At 33.7% G+C, this 15447-nt stretch overlaps 1 protein-coding gene across 28 annotated transcripts in view; it reads right to left on the bottom strand.

Moving 5' to 3' along the window:
• The window catches only part of NRXN1 (neurexin 1), a 736316-nt gene that overhangs the window by 394779 nt on the left and 326090 nt on the right, over nucleotides 1–15447 (bottom strand). For 20 of the 28 annotated variants that reach the window (XM_066993543.1, XM_048078446.2, XM_048078445.2 and 17 more), the window contains 2 exons: nucleotides 14927–15130; nucleotides 12605–12631 (listed from right to left, as the gene is read on the bottom strand). In XM_066993543.1, coding sequence (XP_066849644.1) covers nucleotides 12605–12631; nucleotides 14927–15130 — 231 coding nt within the window. The remainder of the gene's footprint in view (nucleotides 1–12604; nucleotides 12632–14926; nucleotides 15131–15447) is intronic. The other 8 variants (XM_066993546.1, XM_048078454.2, XM_066993555.1 and 5 more) reach the window with 1 other exon arrangement.

The following is a 15447-nucleotide window of genomic DNA, read 5'->3' as shown; positions in this document are numbered from 1 at the left end:
ATATTTTTTCTTTTTAATGAAAATACTAAATTATAGCATTTTGCCTATTTAAGTGTAAAGAGAATATGCTTAAAGATTTACAATTGTTACTTATGTCTTAAGTGTTTTAAAATATTTTTATAATCATCATGGATTAAAAACGATTTCTTGAGACTGCTTATTCTTGGATGCTTAATCTTGGACATAGACAGGATTAAAGCAAGGAACACTCAAATGAACATTTTAGATTATTTTCAGGAATTACAAATGTATGAATACAGAGAGCGATCTCTGTTCTATAAAGAGCAGCCTCCATTGACTTTGATGGGTATGGAATTGTTCTCTGATTTTTCCAGCTTAAACAACAGAAGACATACAAGATTTAGGCTTCTTATCCTGTACATTCCTAAACTATATCATAAAATATTCACAAAAACACTTTTGCTGATTTGTGTATTTCTTCATTACTATGTCATGTCATTTTAAGCTCTGAGTATGATCCTTGTAGTGTCCTCACTACAGTTATGAGTGCAGTGAGTTCACGATTGTTTGCATTTAGACCTTTTCAGCTTTTGAAGAACCTCCATTCTGGCTGCACAAGACTGTGTCCAGGATTAAGATTCTTAATGTTCTTGATGATATGGGACACAGGGAAGAGCACTCAGTATACTGGCAGTAGCAGGAACATATAAATTGTGTATGTATCTTAAGATATAAATGCTCCAGTATTATCAAAAGGGTAAACAATAGCTCTTTGAATCTTTCTTACAAAGAAAAAAGAACACACATTTTTGTCAATGTATAATTGTGGTGATATTGTATATGTTCTTTAAACATTTCTTTCAGTTGAGAGAAGTCAGGTCTGATGTTCCTTACCTGTAGGAAACCAACATGAATACTATTCCCTATGCAAACTGGAATTTTTGGACATACTTTTTCAGTATTCTTGAGCCTAAAATACAATTTTTAAAAATACTAGATACTTATTCCAATAAAGATTTTGTTGGGAACAAAAGTATGGAACTGTCTCAGACATCACTTATGTTTGAGACTGCTTGAGACAACTTGCATATATTTAATATGGCATTTTATTAAAAGTAAATTTACAGCAACTCTTCCAGCTTTGTTACCCAGAAGACCAAAGTGTGTTTCTTTTCTGCAAATGAGGCTTTTTTTTTTTTTCTGGTAACAGTAAGCAGCATTCTATATCAAGCTTTTCATGCTACATTTCAGCTGTTTCTGTCATTTTTCCAGATATATATTTAAGGTGACCAACTGAAGCTGTAGGCAACTGTGACACCTGCAGTAATGAGGTTTGGTTTTACTTTCTCACTGTTCACTTGCAAATTTTGAGAATAACAATATATACAGTCAAGCATTTTTTTTGCTATCTTTATCTCCAGGCTGTTGTTTGTTCTGTCTCTTGCATTGTAGTATGAAACTAAAGCTCAAGAACACAATGACTTTTAAAATTAATTAGATGAAATTGACTTCAATGTTGAGAGAATATCTCAAATGTTTTTTGCCATTTGTTTTCTCTTAAGAATTGTGCTCAGTGTCAGTAAATAACAGTTTTGTTATTGAAAGAAAAAAAAAAGGTCAATTTCTTGACAGAAGTTCCTACTTACAGTTTCTTAAAGTGCGCTTTGTATCTTGATTTATGTCATTTTATGAAATCAAGAATCCACACCAGTCTTTTCTAGCTAGTGTTGTTCTTACTCATAGCTGATTAGCTTGTCAACAGGCTTCCTAAGTATCATTTGTCATCTGCAAAATGTTAACTGGAGATGCAAGGAAAGTTCTTCCTCTGATAGCCTGTGGTGTACATATCTGCATTGTTCCCTTCTAAGAAATTCCTTTCAAAGTTGCTGTAATTTTACATAGTAAAAATGCACAGACAGTCATAGTATAATGGTAAGCATGACAAAAATTCAGCAGGTAATCTTCACATATACTTTCAGCTATAGTTCTTACATTTCGGTAAAACTAGAATTCCTTAGATGTTGTTAACATACTCTCTGTTCTTGTTATTCTCCATTGCTGATCTGATTTCCACAGGTCATCCATAAACAGTTTATGGAATATGAGTGAAAGATGGAATTGTTGACTTACCTATTTGGTCTTTCTTTTCCAGATAGATTTTACTATTTTTAAGAAAAGTCTTAAGGTGCAGAGACAGAGAGGAACTTCTAACTAATTAAGTGATATCTTTACATACATGCACTTCACTCCTCTGAGGAAAATCTCACAGAATGCAAAGTGAATGAGCAATAATACCAAAAAATTAGTATAAGCTACATTATCCAGAGCTCCCTTTTTTCTTTAATAGCTTTTTCCTCATTCCACGTCTTGGTCTTCATCTTGTGTCTTGTTGCTTCAGTACTGCCTAGACAAATAACTGCTGCAAAATTCTTTGCACAGTTCCCAAAAGGGACCGAATTTCAGAAAGCCAACTTTATCTTGATGTCTCAACTCAACAGAGTCATAACTCCTTTGAAGTGACTTGTCTGAAGGATTGAGGCCTAGAAATCAGCTGTAAGGGAGCATAAGTTAACCTCTTGACATGTCATTCAAAAGAGAATTGTGCTTAGATGGAAATTTTAACAACTACCTGAATATAATTTGTTAAAGTCATTGTCACGAAGACATAATAAGGAAGCAGTTATGTGGTTCCAGTAATAAGCTACTGAGTGCTTAAAATGTTATGATAGATGTTTCATGCATTTTAATAGACACAGATGCAAAATGTGCTAGATATGGTATGTTTTTAATATAAGAAACTGCTCTGGGTAGATGTTTTTAACACTGTTAGCTCTTCAGTAAAGTACATTGAAAAATGAATTACCATTCTTATACCATTAATGAAGAACAATATTGTAGCTAAGTGCTTACTAGACTTCATCAAAGTTGAACTTATGTAATGATGACTGCAGAGAAGTGAAGCAATGATAAAGTAACATACCGTTTTGAAACAGTTATACAGCTAAAGCTAATACATACTTACACAATATTTTCTGCAGGTGAAATAAAGAACTGGAAATCAAAATGCCACAGATGGCTCAGAAACCAAGTTCTGCAAACTTGTATTTACACAAATATGCAGAGAACTCTATTTCTACATTACAGCACTACATATAGAAGGACAAAAGCTCTCTGCACATGTACTTCTCATTATTGTCTATATCAAATCTCATAGATCTTTACGCTCAAGGAGTAAAATAATTGCTTGTCAGGGATTTATCCTGAATCATTTTAATTTAAGCAAAATTGCAGTTTGGTAACTTTTTTTTGCCCTCTTTGAACAAGAGGTAGTCAAGCTTTCCCTATGCAGCTTGGTTCTTTTAATCACACCAAACTGAGAAATACAATCTGATCAGATTTCCACTGAAGTCAGTAGCACTTATTTTTAATAATGTTGAACTGTTCTATTCATAATATCTATTATCTAGTGAGAGGAACAAACTTAGCAATTCACCTTACCGTACTTCAGACTTACTGGAATGCTCACCGGTTGAAAACCAGTTGTCTCATTCCTTCTGTCAAAATTTCCCTCTTCCTTAAGTGTTACATACATGAACCTTTTTTTTTTTTTTTTTACCCCCCCCCCCCCCCCCCCCCAAAAAAAAACACCAAAAAACAAACCAGCAAAAAAACATGAACACTCATCATACGAGTTCTTTACAACTATATACTAGGACACAATGAAGGCTGTGAACCTGTGATCTGTTCATCAGAAAAGCAGTATCTACCTGAAGAAATGGCAATTTGTTTGGTTTTCCTTGAAAAGTTCTGGAGATAAGTACCGTAGCATTGATTTAGTAAGGCATCCTATTTGGAAAAAGTCCTAAGCATATTCTTAATATACTTACTTGCTTTCTGAATCAAAATATTAATGATTTTACTATTTTAGGCAGATTCATTTGGAAAAATACTAACCAAGTCTCTATCACCTGAAATAACCTCTTCAAACTGTAATCCAGTAACAGAAAGACTGAAGTGTTTTTCCACAGAATTCTAATTTATAAGCACATTTAAATGTTTTCCACAAAAGCATTAACAAATGAGCATTACAACAGCATCATTCCTTAGAAACAGTGTTCTAAGAAAGAAACAAATGAAGTGAAAAATCAATAAAGGTATTTATACATGAAATATGACATTTCCAATATAAGTATAAATTTAGAAGCATTATCATCTGAGCCATGTTGAGTTACTGTTGCTACTTTTTCTTAATACTGAATGCTAAAAATGATTTTCTTTTAAAAGCGCTACAGACCAAAATTTCCATCAAGAAAACTCCTGACATTAAGTCAAAAAATTATTCTCAATGTTTGGTAAGTATGAAGTAGAATTAATTAATGGTTTATCTAAACTATTTGACTGTTTTTAACTGTTAACTAAGAATGTATTGTTTTGTTTTGTTGTTTGTTTGTTTTTGAGTATTTACTGAAATATTTCCTTGTGAATTCCACTGCCATCTCTGTGATAACATTCTGATTTTCACAGAATCTCATTACATAGTTTAGAATGATTATATGCAAGATAGATGTATATATTCTTCCTTTCACTGGCAGTATTCTGCTTTTTTTGAATAGTGGGTATAAACTGATGGTAAAATGATTAGGAAATGAAGTTGCAAAGTTGGAAAGGAAATGGTGCACAAAACAAAAGCAGCCATTCTGGATTTTACACCTGAGTTTTGTGTTGTCTTACATTCTGGCTTTGACAATGACCAGCAACTGATGTTTAGAGAGGACTGTATGCTGCAAGCTTCTAGCAGATTGTAGTTTACAGACTTTCTGAGCTAAGGCTGAATCTAGATCATCAGGTTTAATGCTAATGATAAACCTTTCTTCCATGAAATACTGTTAAGAATGTAACAATGGCCTGGCCAGGTAATACCAGAAGCCCAGCACTGTGTGTTCAGCGGTGGCTAACTCTATAGTAATAGACTATAACTCTATAGTAATAGCCACTCTATAGTAATTGCTAATTTAATGCAGTTACAGCTTCCAGTGACTAACATCTCATAGACTGCCTGAGAGCTACAGGAAGTGCCTTATCACATTAAGTCCTCATTTATTTCAATTTCATTCTACCTATTAACTTCTTGATGCTTTTCATGGCTGTGTAATCATAACATATCAAAATATATTCCCAGATTATTTATTTATGTATCTTGCCAAGCTCCTCCATATAGGAAAGCCAATCCAATATCTTGTTGCAGTACACTGTATTTTTCTTATTTTAGTTCGTCATGTGGAACAGAAACTAAAAACGCATACAGCATTCAAGATGTGGACAATGACTGTACAACAGCATAAAGATTTTTTTCTGTTCTGCTTTTACCTCCTTTTCCCATAGTTACTAACATCCCTTGGGACTTCTGGTCACTTCTGAGAACTGGACTGTTTTACATGAGATATATTTACAATGACAGCACAATTTCTTCAGCTCAGTACTAACAGAATCCATTGCTGTAATTAAATTACTTTTTCTAGTATGAATTACTTTGTACATACTGATATACAATTCCACCCACCATTTTACTATCCAGTCATTCAGCATTTTGAAACCTTTTAGAAAACCTTTATGTGCAGCATTTTATCTGATTTTCCTAAATTATCTAATTGCTTCAAATACTGTTATCTCAGTGTTCCTTCTCTTTGCCCAATCACGTATGAATATGTTAGTAGAGATTCCTGTGGGACCATTAGTAGCAGAGATTTCCTGTGAAATGACTGCCATGGCAGCCCAGTTTATCAACAAATGAGTGATATTACATGAGCTTTTACATATTCTTCTCCAGAAGAAAAAGCATTTAATAAAGGAAATGGTTTAGTGATGGGAATCAGTAGCTCAGGTTGATGGTTGGACTTGATGATCCTGAAGGTCTTTTCCAACCTAAATGAATCTATGATTCTATAATTGCACACTACTACTGAGGAGAACATAATTCTTCAATATCCCCACAAGATTAGATTATAACAGCCACTTTCTGTCATGACAAAAAATGGTGAGGATAATTTAAATCACCAATCCTGGAATGTTGTTAAATCATCTTGCTTCTCAAATGCTAAATAAGAAAATTATAAAAGTAGAATAAGAGTAATTCAGGACCTGCTATTCACTAAAAACTTGCTTTCTACTGCTTCTTCCCATTAGAATAGTAGAAAGGTCAAGTCTACTTCTGCTGAAAAGTCCTTTTACAAAAGATGAGATAGGACCCATTCATATAAATCTAGATTTATTAATTCAAGACAATCTATTCATATACACTTAGCACATCCTGGAGACTACTTTGCCCCGGTTGGTAAAACAGTCTGCTACATGCTTGTGGCATTTTGCTTTCCCTTCCTCTAGTGGTCCTCTTGTCATCAGTATTTCAGGGATCTGCTCCCCATTTTCCTTCAAGAGTTCAGCCTGAAGTTTTGGGAGAATAACTTCAGTCTACTCCAGATCATGCCCTTGGGCCCTGTTGATAATATTTTGGCAGCATACCAATATTTAAAAAGAAAGCTGATCCACACAACAGACGTGTTTTATAAAGCGCTACATATATACTAAATGGAAAACTATCTATACCTGGCCCTGTAAAATTCAGTGATATGCTGACATATCATAACTGGAAAGTATACTGCTTTTCAGCAAAATCTTAAGGTTTCTGGAAACACTCATGTGGCAGTACTTAAAAGTAAGTCTTAGTATCTGATTATCTGATACCCAATGATTTTTTTCACCTTGTAATTAGTGAGATTCCTTATTGTCGTAATTTTCAAATTTACTTCCATAACCATGTTTTTTTTTTTTTTTTTTTAATGTTTCTAGCTATTACAGAGCACAACACTGCCTTGAGAAAGCCACAGATACACTAATGCTACATATTTGATTTCTGGGGCTCCTGTTAAATAAATTATATATTTAAAGTACCACAAGCAGAATGTAGGTCTTAAAAGAAAGAGAGAAAGATGGATGAAAAGAGTAAAAAGCAAGGAAAAAAGCATACTGAATCCTCTATTGTCAGACTATATCCATATGAAATTTCACAAAAAGACACAAAACAAAACAGATTGCAAATGTTTATTACCTTATGTGAATGGTCAAAGAGCACAGTATCCCCTCAGCTTATATCTCGTAGTGTGTAAATACTTCATGATGCTCAGTTGGTCTTCCTCAAGTTCAAAACTCCCTAAATGGGCCTCACTATTTCCTAGTTAGAACCTACAGCTTTTTTTTCATGAGACACATTCAGGAGAGAAGGAAAGGAGTTATGATGTGCTCAAGTGAACATGCAGACATTTACCCAGAAACCCTACCAACATTTCTGTTCAGATGCCTGAAATTGCTTTTCCTTAACTGATACAGATTAAGCATTCAACATCTCAAGAAGTGATGCCTTTGCCTTTCTGTTAACATATGTTTTTTGTTCTGTTTTTTTTGTTTGTTTGTTTTGTGTTGTTGTTTTTTTTTGTCTTTTTTTGGTTCATGCTTAGATGTGGGCCAGATATATTCACTTTGGAACAGCACAGGTTTGCATTGCTGAAATAAAAGCAAACGCTCTCTACCAGTGGTTGCTTTTCTGCTGTCTCCACACCATTCCTGCCTCCTGCCACTGCTACTGTATATTATAGCAGGTGTCCATAGATGATAATGTGATAAAACCACTCAGAAAATTTCAGTAAATTAAAATTAACAATTTTCTTCATGGGTCACTTCTAGTCAAATTCACCATATGGATGCTTGATTATTTGTGCTGTCAGCAAAGCAATAGGCAATGCAAGGACAGGATCAGCAGACAGCAGGGCTAGAACAACACAACTTTAAAGTAAATGACAAACTTTTTCAAAGATAGATGAAATTCTGCAGTACAAAACACAAAGAATGGTATGCAGAGCACTGAAAAACAGTCAGCAATGGCCCTGTCAGTTCCCATTACCTTCTGATCTAAGTCATTCCTACCACTCAAGGAACAGAGATGACTTTTTCAGAAATATTTTTAAGTGTTAGCATCTATCAGTATCTGTGAAAAGCCTACTGCATTTTTATGACTTTTCATGTATTTGGTTGAGATTCTTATACATGTCAACACTGTTCCCAAAACACGTTATTTTCAACTATCTGTGCAGAACTCCCAAGCCTATGTGTGCTAAGGACAATTCTAAAAATAACTGCTACATACTTTTTATACATTTAAAGAAAGTCAACCTTAAAACAAAATCCACATATAGCAAGTAACACGAACGAAAGTACAACTGTTCCTGCCTAACATGAGGGCAAGATGAAAGGCTTATTCATCAGGTCAGGTCATAGACCTTGCCGTAGGTACTCCCAAGGAGCAGAAGCAGGTTACAAGTGAGGGGAAACAGAAACTACTTTTCATCAAAGAAAGGTGGGCAAACAGATTATAGGAAGAGGGGAATTGCTTTGTTATCACAACTCCAGTAAGCAATCAGTATGATGGAGTTAATGGCATAACTTGTGCAGCATCTTCACCCTGTATTTTACAGAGAATTGAGGAATCAGAAGGATCTTTCTTAATTGGCTTCTGTGACTGCACAGAATAAATTACAGGCTATCCGATAATGTTTTAGTCCCCTTGTATATGTTCAAACCTATTTTTTTTCCCCGTCTAGCTGTTTTCAGCCTTAATTCACAAGCCAGTGCCAGAAATATAGATACTGGATGGTGTTAGTACAGATTCAGGACTAAGTACCAAGGACTCCAGTGGGACAGCCTTTGAGTATAGATGTAGACTTCCTGTTTCATATGTCTTTTAACCTGTTTTGCTTAGATGCAGATGACAGTCTCTATGAAAATATAGCATACCTATATTTGTTCATTAGGCATTCAAAATCTGTTATGTATGTCATGTGAATTTCACAGGATGAAAATCTGTCTCTAAAACATACTAGGAAAAAAAATATCCATTCTATTCAACTGGATTTACTGGTCTTTTAATTGCAGACTGAAAGGCATAAATTATAATGGAAACAATGCTACCCTGATATTTAGAATCCATGTGAAATTGAGTATCATTTAGGAAGGATCAAGATCTGCAAGCCATATTCAAACAAAATACTTCAGTGGTATTTTGGGTATATAAAGGAATACAGGATAGATTTGATCTTAAAATGGTGTATGCAAAAAGGAGAAAAGTGAGCATTGTATTAGGTGTAATAAAGTTCACAAGATTTGAATATCTAAATAAATAGCAATCTATGCAATGTCTCTCACACAAACTTGCACAGACATTACTTCCCTCTTCAAGGGAGAAATTTAATTTTTTATGCATTTCTCTGTAGGAAATTTTTAAGAATTAGCTCATCAGTTTTGTATACAATGTCTAAGAGCTGTAGAGCAATCAACGTAGAGTTGTTTGTACAGAACATCAAGTGTCAAGCAATCCTGCACATGAAGGATTTCTGTTATTTTAACCATCATCACTCACCTTAGTCATGTTTTTAAATGAATGTCTGTGAAAAGTATGACTGAAACAATAGTAGCCATTTTTGTTTGTAATTTAAGTTTTCCCCTTTCTTCTGATGTTGGTCTTAACATTGACCTAAATGTACCTGCAGTTTAAAAGGACCATTTATTTCACTTGTTTGATGGACAATTTTATTTTGTAAACTTTCAGTCTGAAGAACATCCTGTAGTGATTTAAAGGTGAACAAAACCAACATTTCTGGAATGGCATTTTCTGATTGACATGGGAAGGAATTTCTAGTGGTATATGGTTTTATAAAGATACCAATCTTTTAAGCTAGCACAAAATAAAAATAGCTTGACTTTAGCATGTTACCCAGTTCTTCAAAAATGGCATGATGCGAACAGTCTCCATAATATTTTTAATGAGACGCAAGCTCAGTAATAACCTGACATATTATTAACATTTTGAAAATTTTAAAAAATATATATTTATTTCATATAAGGAAGACCACAAAATGCCACCTCTTCTACAACACAGGACATTAGCTAGAGGTGAAGTCATGCTATGACAAAGTGTAGTACAAATTGCTACAAAACTCTGAGCTCTGACTAGCCAGTTATGCTGGTCATTTGATTGCATTGAGCAGAAGCCAACTTTCAGGCTGCTCTCAAGGGAGAAGGGGAAAAGGAAGTGTAACATTTTATTCACTAGTTTTTCAATTCACTGGAGGAAACTAGGTGCTTACATTCATTTTTTTCCTTTTCTTCTCTCAAAAAAACACCATTTTTGTTTACGTTTGGTTTTACATTTTTTTTAAAGTTCTTTCTCCAAATTCAAAACAGAAACTTTCATCCTGATCTTAACCGTATTATTGCTACTATAGTTAAAATAAATGGCATTTCAGTCCCACTGTTGAAATTACATTAAGATTCTTGATTTCTAAGCAACAGAAATGGAAAAATCTGAAAATAGCTTCCTAAACATGAAAAACAGATCTACTTCTAGCAACATAAAATCAGGATTGGTACACATCCAGCTCTCCATAGATTGAAAGCCACAAAAGGGTAGCCATTGAACTATTATAGATTTTAGCAAATTAAGACTCAAGTTGTGTATGCTGTTGCTTTGAGACAAATTGTGTGTGTTCCACTAAAATCCATTATGTTGTTTAATAAGAAAACATATTCTAAAGAATGCTTAGAGCAATAATTCTTCATCATCTAAAAATTAAAACACAGAAATCACTTATGAAATGTTATCTGGTTGTTGAAAAACTGCAGCGAGTACTGGTAAGAAAGTATTGTAGTACTTACCAAAATAGGTAACAAAAGCTCACAGAAATCTGTCCAGTACACAAGCAACAAAGGGAGATGGAACTAATCATGAAAGTTCATTTATAATAGCAAAAAGGTTACGAACAAACTGTAAGGAAAAATAACTTTGAGCATTTGCTACGAAGAATATTTTGTACAGAAGTTATGCTACTTTTGTATGAGACCAAGAAAAATTCACAACTGCTAGCTCAGTTCAGTAAACATATTCCTGCTGTTTACAGTCCTCTAATTGGAGGCTTATTACTTACTTACTCTGTATTTGCAGGTTCTCTTTTGATGCAAAACTTACTTGACAGTGGATCCTGGAAATCATTTTAATTTATTTTTATGACACTTCATTTTGTTTGAAAGAGATTTAAAAATATATTTATTGTGTTGTGGGTCTATCAACATTTTTTTTCACCTTATTCTTTTTCAGAGGAATTTTATTAAGGAAGTTAAGAAAAAAAAGAATGACTGCTTTTGCTAGGAAAAAAAGAGAATTTAGCAGTAGCAGATCAACTAATTATACTTCTAAAAAAGCTGCTTGCCTTATACTTGGATTTTTATTTTTAATTTTTTCTATTTGGGACTTGATCCAGAGAAAAAGTGTCCTACAACTGACATCAACAAAATTATTTTTTTTTCCAATGGACAGTAGGGAAACTAATCACCTTTAAAACTGAACGATTTAATTTATTAATTTATTTAATTTTAAATGAGGAGGCTATATTTATGCCTTGGTACCTGAAAGCATTTCCTGTACTGTATTGCAAAATCTGTCTGTATTTAAGCATGGTTCAGACTAAAAACTTGCCCCAAGAAAACTTTGTTTTTAAAGACAATTTAATACAATCCCTATTTTTCTTTGTGGACTATAAAGCTATTATGGGAGGTTATTTTGGTGACTTTTGGGAAGCTATTTACACTACAGATTCTAACTACTATTGTTGCTTAGCTTTGCTTTTATTTGCATAAAGCCAGTCCATGGCTTGCAAAACCTGTTGGAAAGGGAAAGGAAAAAAAAAAACCCAAAACTCATATCTACCATACTTACTATCAGTACTTTTGTTGACACCATTCAGGAATTCCATAGACTCAAAATAAAATCACAGTCCTTTTTCTCCTTTCAGAATATAGCCTCTTAATCCAAATAATATCAGAGAAGTTAAAATTTAGTCCATTCATCTGGCAAATGTTTCCCTCTGTTTCATAAACATGCATATCACAGAGAAAAAATGTTCAATTTAAGGTTTTTACATGATTAGAGTGTAAAAAATCATCATAGAAATACAGTTATTCTCAGAGTTAATTATGTCCTTACAGTAATATATTGTGTTCCCATAAAACAATGGCTTAGCAAAACCAATTGTTATAAGCAGCCAGTTAATACATTTAATTGTCTAGGAAGATTATAAAATAGAAATTCTCGTACTATGTTCTGACAACCTCACCACAGGTTGGAGGTAAAATGTCAAGAAAGCTTGATAGAAAAGGGAAGACGAGGGGGAAAAGATGTGACAGCTTATCAGAAATGTTGGTTTAAAAATTTGATAGCTACTGTCAATAAAATAGCCTGGTTAGCGGAATGCAGTACTGCAGGTAGTTACTGCGCTATTTCCTCTGCATATATTTACAGCCTGTAGAATCATTCCTTTTTTAACATTCCAGTTAAAAGTTATATCATATAGGAAGGAAAAACAAAAACAAACAAAAAAAAAACCACCAATGTATATGATGACTTTTTACACACCGATAATTAATCATCACATTTCATTAATAAATTATCAAGCACTTGCAAGCTGTCCACAATCTTTTTCATCTAGTTTGCATATTTTATAATGGTGGAATAACATTTTAAAAAGTTTGAATAGGCACTTACTGGAATTACAGTTAATCCTGATACAGTCTAGATGGGGAAGAATAGATGAAAAATGAAAATTTATCCTTCAAGGTAATAGCTGCAGACATCCAATAAAATCACAGTCCACCCTTCCGGGGACAGACACATGCAAATATGGCCACTCCATATCATCGGTCTTTACATACTGTTATAACCCAGATATACTGCGATAAATCTTTATAAATAGAAACGACAAATAGGGTAAAAATGGCCAATTTCAAACAAAGCTACATGGTGACAAATCTAAGCGAAAAAATCAGATTAAATGTCAAAGATGCTTAATTGAGGCAGGCTGCAACCTTTTCCCCATCTGTGAAAGAACAGTTAATTTATCTTAGCGCAATTAGAAAGTGCTCCGTCACAATGGGTTATAGAGCAAGCCAGGCCACAGTCAGACACCTTGGACAACTCTTGTATAGTATACCTCAAAGGCTGATCTTTAACAACTAAATAGTAAACTACAAATTTCATTTTCTAGGCCTATAAATAGGGTTTGACACTTGTTTATTTTTTATTTTTTAAAGTATAGAAGTAATAAAAAACAGTGACTATATTTAAAGCTACATTAATACACAGAAAATAATCACATATTGTGACAATTAGAGAACACTGTCTGTTTTCAAATTATTTACTTGCCTGACTTAAATAAAAAAAAAAAAAAAAGAGAGAGAGAGAAAGAAAAGAAATGGGTTGGGGGAGATAAGAAGAAACAATATTGCTAAAGCATGGATTTCTTGAACTATGTAAGTAGGCAAAACCTGACAGACATAGCGTATTTTGTAGAGAAAGAAAATGACCTGATCTGTACTGTGCTGGGTTATCTGCCTTTATCACTGAAATAAAATAAAATAATAATAAAAAAATAAATAAATCTCTGCCATGCTATTTGGTTTGTGCAGCTACTTCTGGTATGTACCTTTGAGGAACAGATATACCATTAAACCTAGATTTTGTTTCCATATAGCTGAGTTTGTCATGTGTCGTCAACCGCATCAGAAAAGTGGTTACAAACAGCAAAGGACCAGCAGCGGCATAGCCCCTTTTACAGAAAACGAACCTGCGGGAGGCTCCGCGCTGCCGCCCGGCGCCGCAGCGCCCGGCCGCTTGCAGGATCCCCAGCTCGACACTAGAGGGTAGTGCAAGAAAGGAGGAGACGGGGAAACCCTTCGCTTCTCCGCTCTGCAGAAGCCTAAACACCACGACACTGTTCAGTTTTTTTGTTTTGTTTTTTTCATAAAGTGGACGGATAGGTGTTTTGTTTTGTTTGTTTTTTTTTTTTTCATTGTTTCTGGGAATCATTTTATCTGCTATGATTTAATAATATGTTTATCTATATACTTAATTCCCTTTAAAAAAAAAATCACTCCAGAGTGTGAATGACTTCATTGAACGTGCATTTTCCTAAGCGTACTTCTATTCTCCATCAGGTCCTTTCTTAGATTTATACATAAGCATGAGAAAAGGACTTTAAATTTATTATTTTTACTATTATTAGTACTATTTAATTAGAGAAAAGTATAACCTAACATTTTGTCCATCATATTTCAAAATAGGAAACCAATTTTCTTTGTTGTTGTTGTTGTTCTTTCTTTTTTGTTTTCTGTAAAAGGGTTTGTGCCTCCTGTGTTCACATGGCTGTTTGCTGAGGGCCGCAGTCTTTGGGCATTGAAGGGTTGTGTTATTTTTCGAAACTGCAAAAATACCACCACAGAACTGTTTAAAAAATAGAAGATGAGTTTACTGTAGATTTGACAGCTAAAAAAAGGAGACCACGAAATCCATCAGTGGAAATTATAGTTAATTGCAATATTTTCAGCATTAAAAATAGATATTCTTTAAAATATATGTATGTTGTACATTAGTTGGTGGACCTAGAAATGAACTGAACTATGTACATGTTGTTTCTTCTTGCACATTCAAATTGTGGAATTTCTACTATGGATAAGTTGAGGAGGGACACCGGTCTTCCACAATGAAGAAAAATAATTTAGCCTAAAAGTACCACTGATGAACTAGTCTTCTCTTTTTAGAATACACAATAATACAAAAATATTGTGATGGAATATGTTAAGACTATATAAAGAATACAAAAATGCAAAAAAAAAAAAAAAAGAAAAAAAAGAAGTATAATAATGGGCATGTATTTGTGTGTGTATGTACATATGCAAATGTTGCATCAACATGTATTTATATAACATTTCAGTTTATTTTTAATGTTAAAACAGGCTGTTTCATAAATGTTTGCAAGCAAAAAGAAAAATGTAAAGAAAATGTTAATTTCTTGGAGGAAGAGTTTGTTACCTAGGTTGACCGTTAGTTTAACTCGTCCTGCATCCAACTCTAATCGGAGGGTATCTGCAGATTCCCTAGAAGTAGTTGCCATTAAAATGCCATAAGCTCGCTGAGACCTGAACCGTAAAGAAACATCTTCTGCCTCGGTATGCATCACAACAGGGAGCTGTATTTTCATAAACATACTTCCATCATAGCTTAAAATTGTTGCCTCTGAAAACATAAAGTAGAAAATCAGTTATTAAAGAAGTATAATGTATTTATTAACATTGCTCAAATACAAGGTGATAAATGTATATCACACAGCATGACAGAAAAATTACATATTACAATTATTATTACTGTCAAACATTAAAAAAAAAAACACTTGTGTTTCTTTTAAAAGCACCAAAATATTCTACAATTACTCTGTTAATGCTTTTTATGCATCTTCAAACAGATGGGTAAAATCACCTGTAAATAAATGATTGCCAGACTGGGCCTGTACTATGCAAAATATATCAAAGCCTGTAAAAGGTATTCAGGTAAAC

Source organism: Anser cygnoides, chromosome 3, assembly GCF_040182565.1.
Source record: "Anser cygnoides isolate HZ-2024a breed goose chromosome 3, Taihu_goose_T2T_genome, whole genome shotgun sequence".
Classification (NCBI taxonomy): Eukaryota; Metazoa; Chordata; class Aves; order Anseriformes; family Anatidae; genus Anser; species Anser cygnoides.
This window is presented reverse-complemented; position numbering and strand designations above follow the sequence as displayed.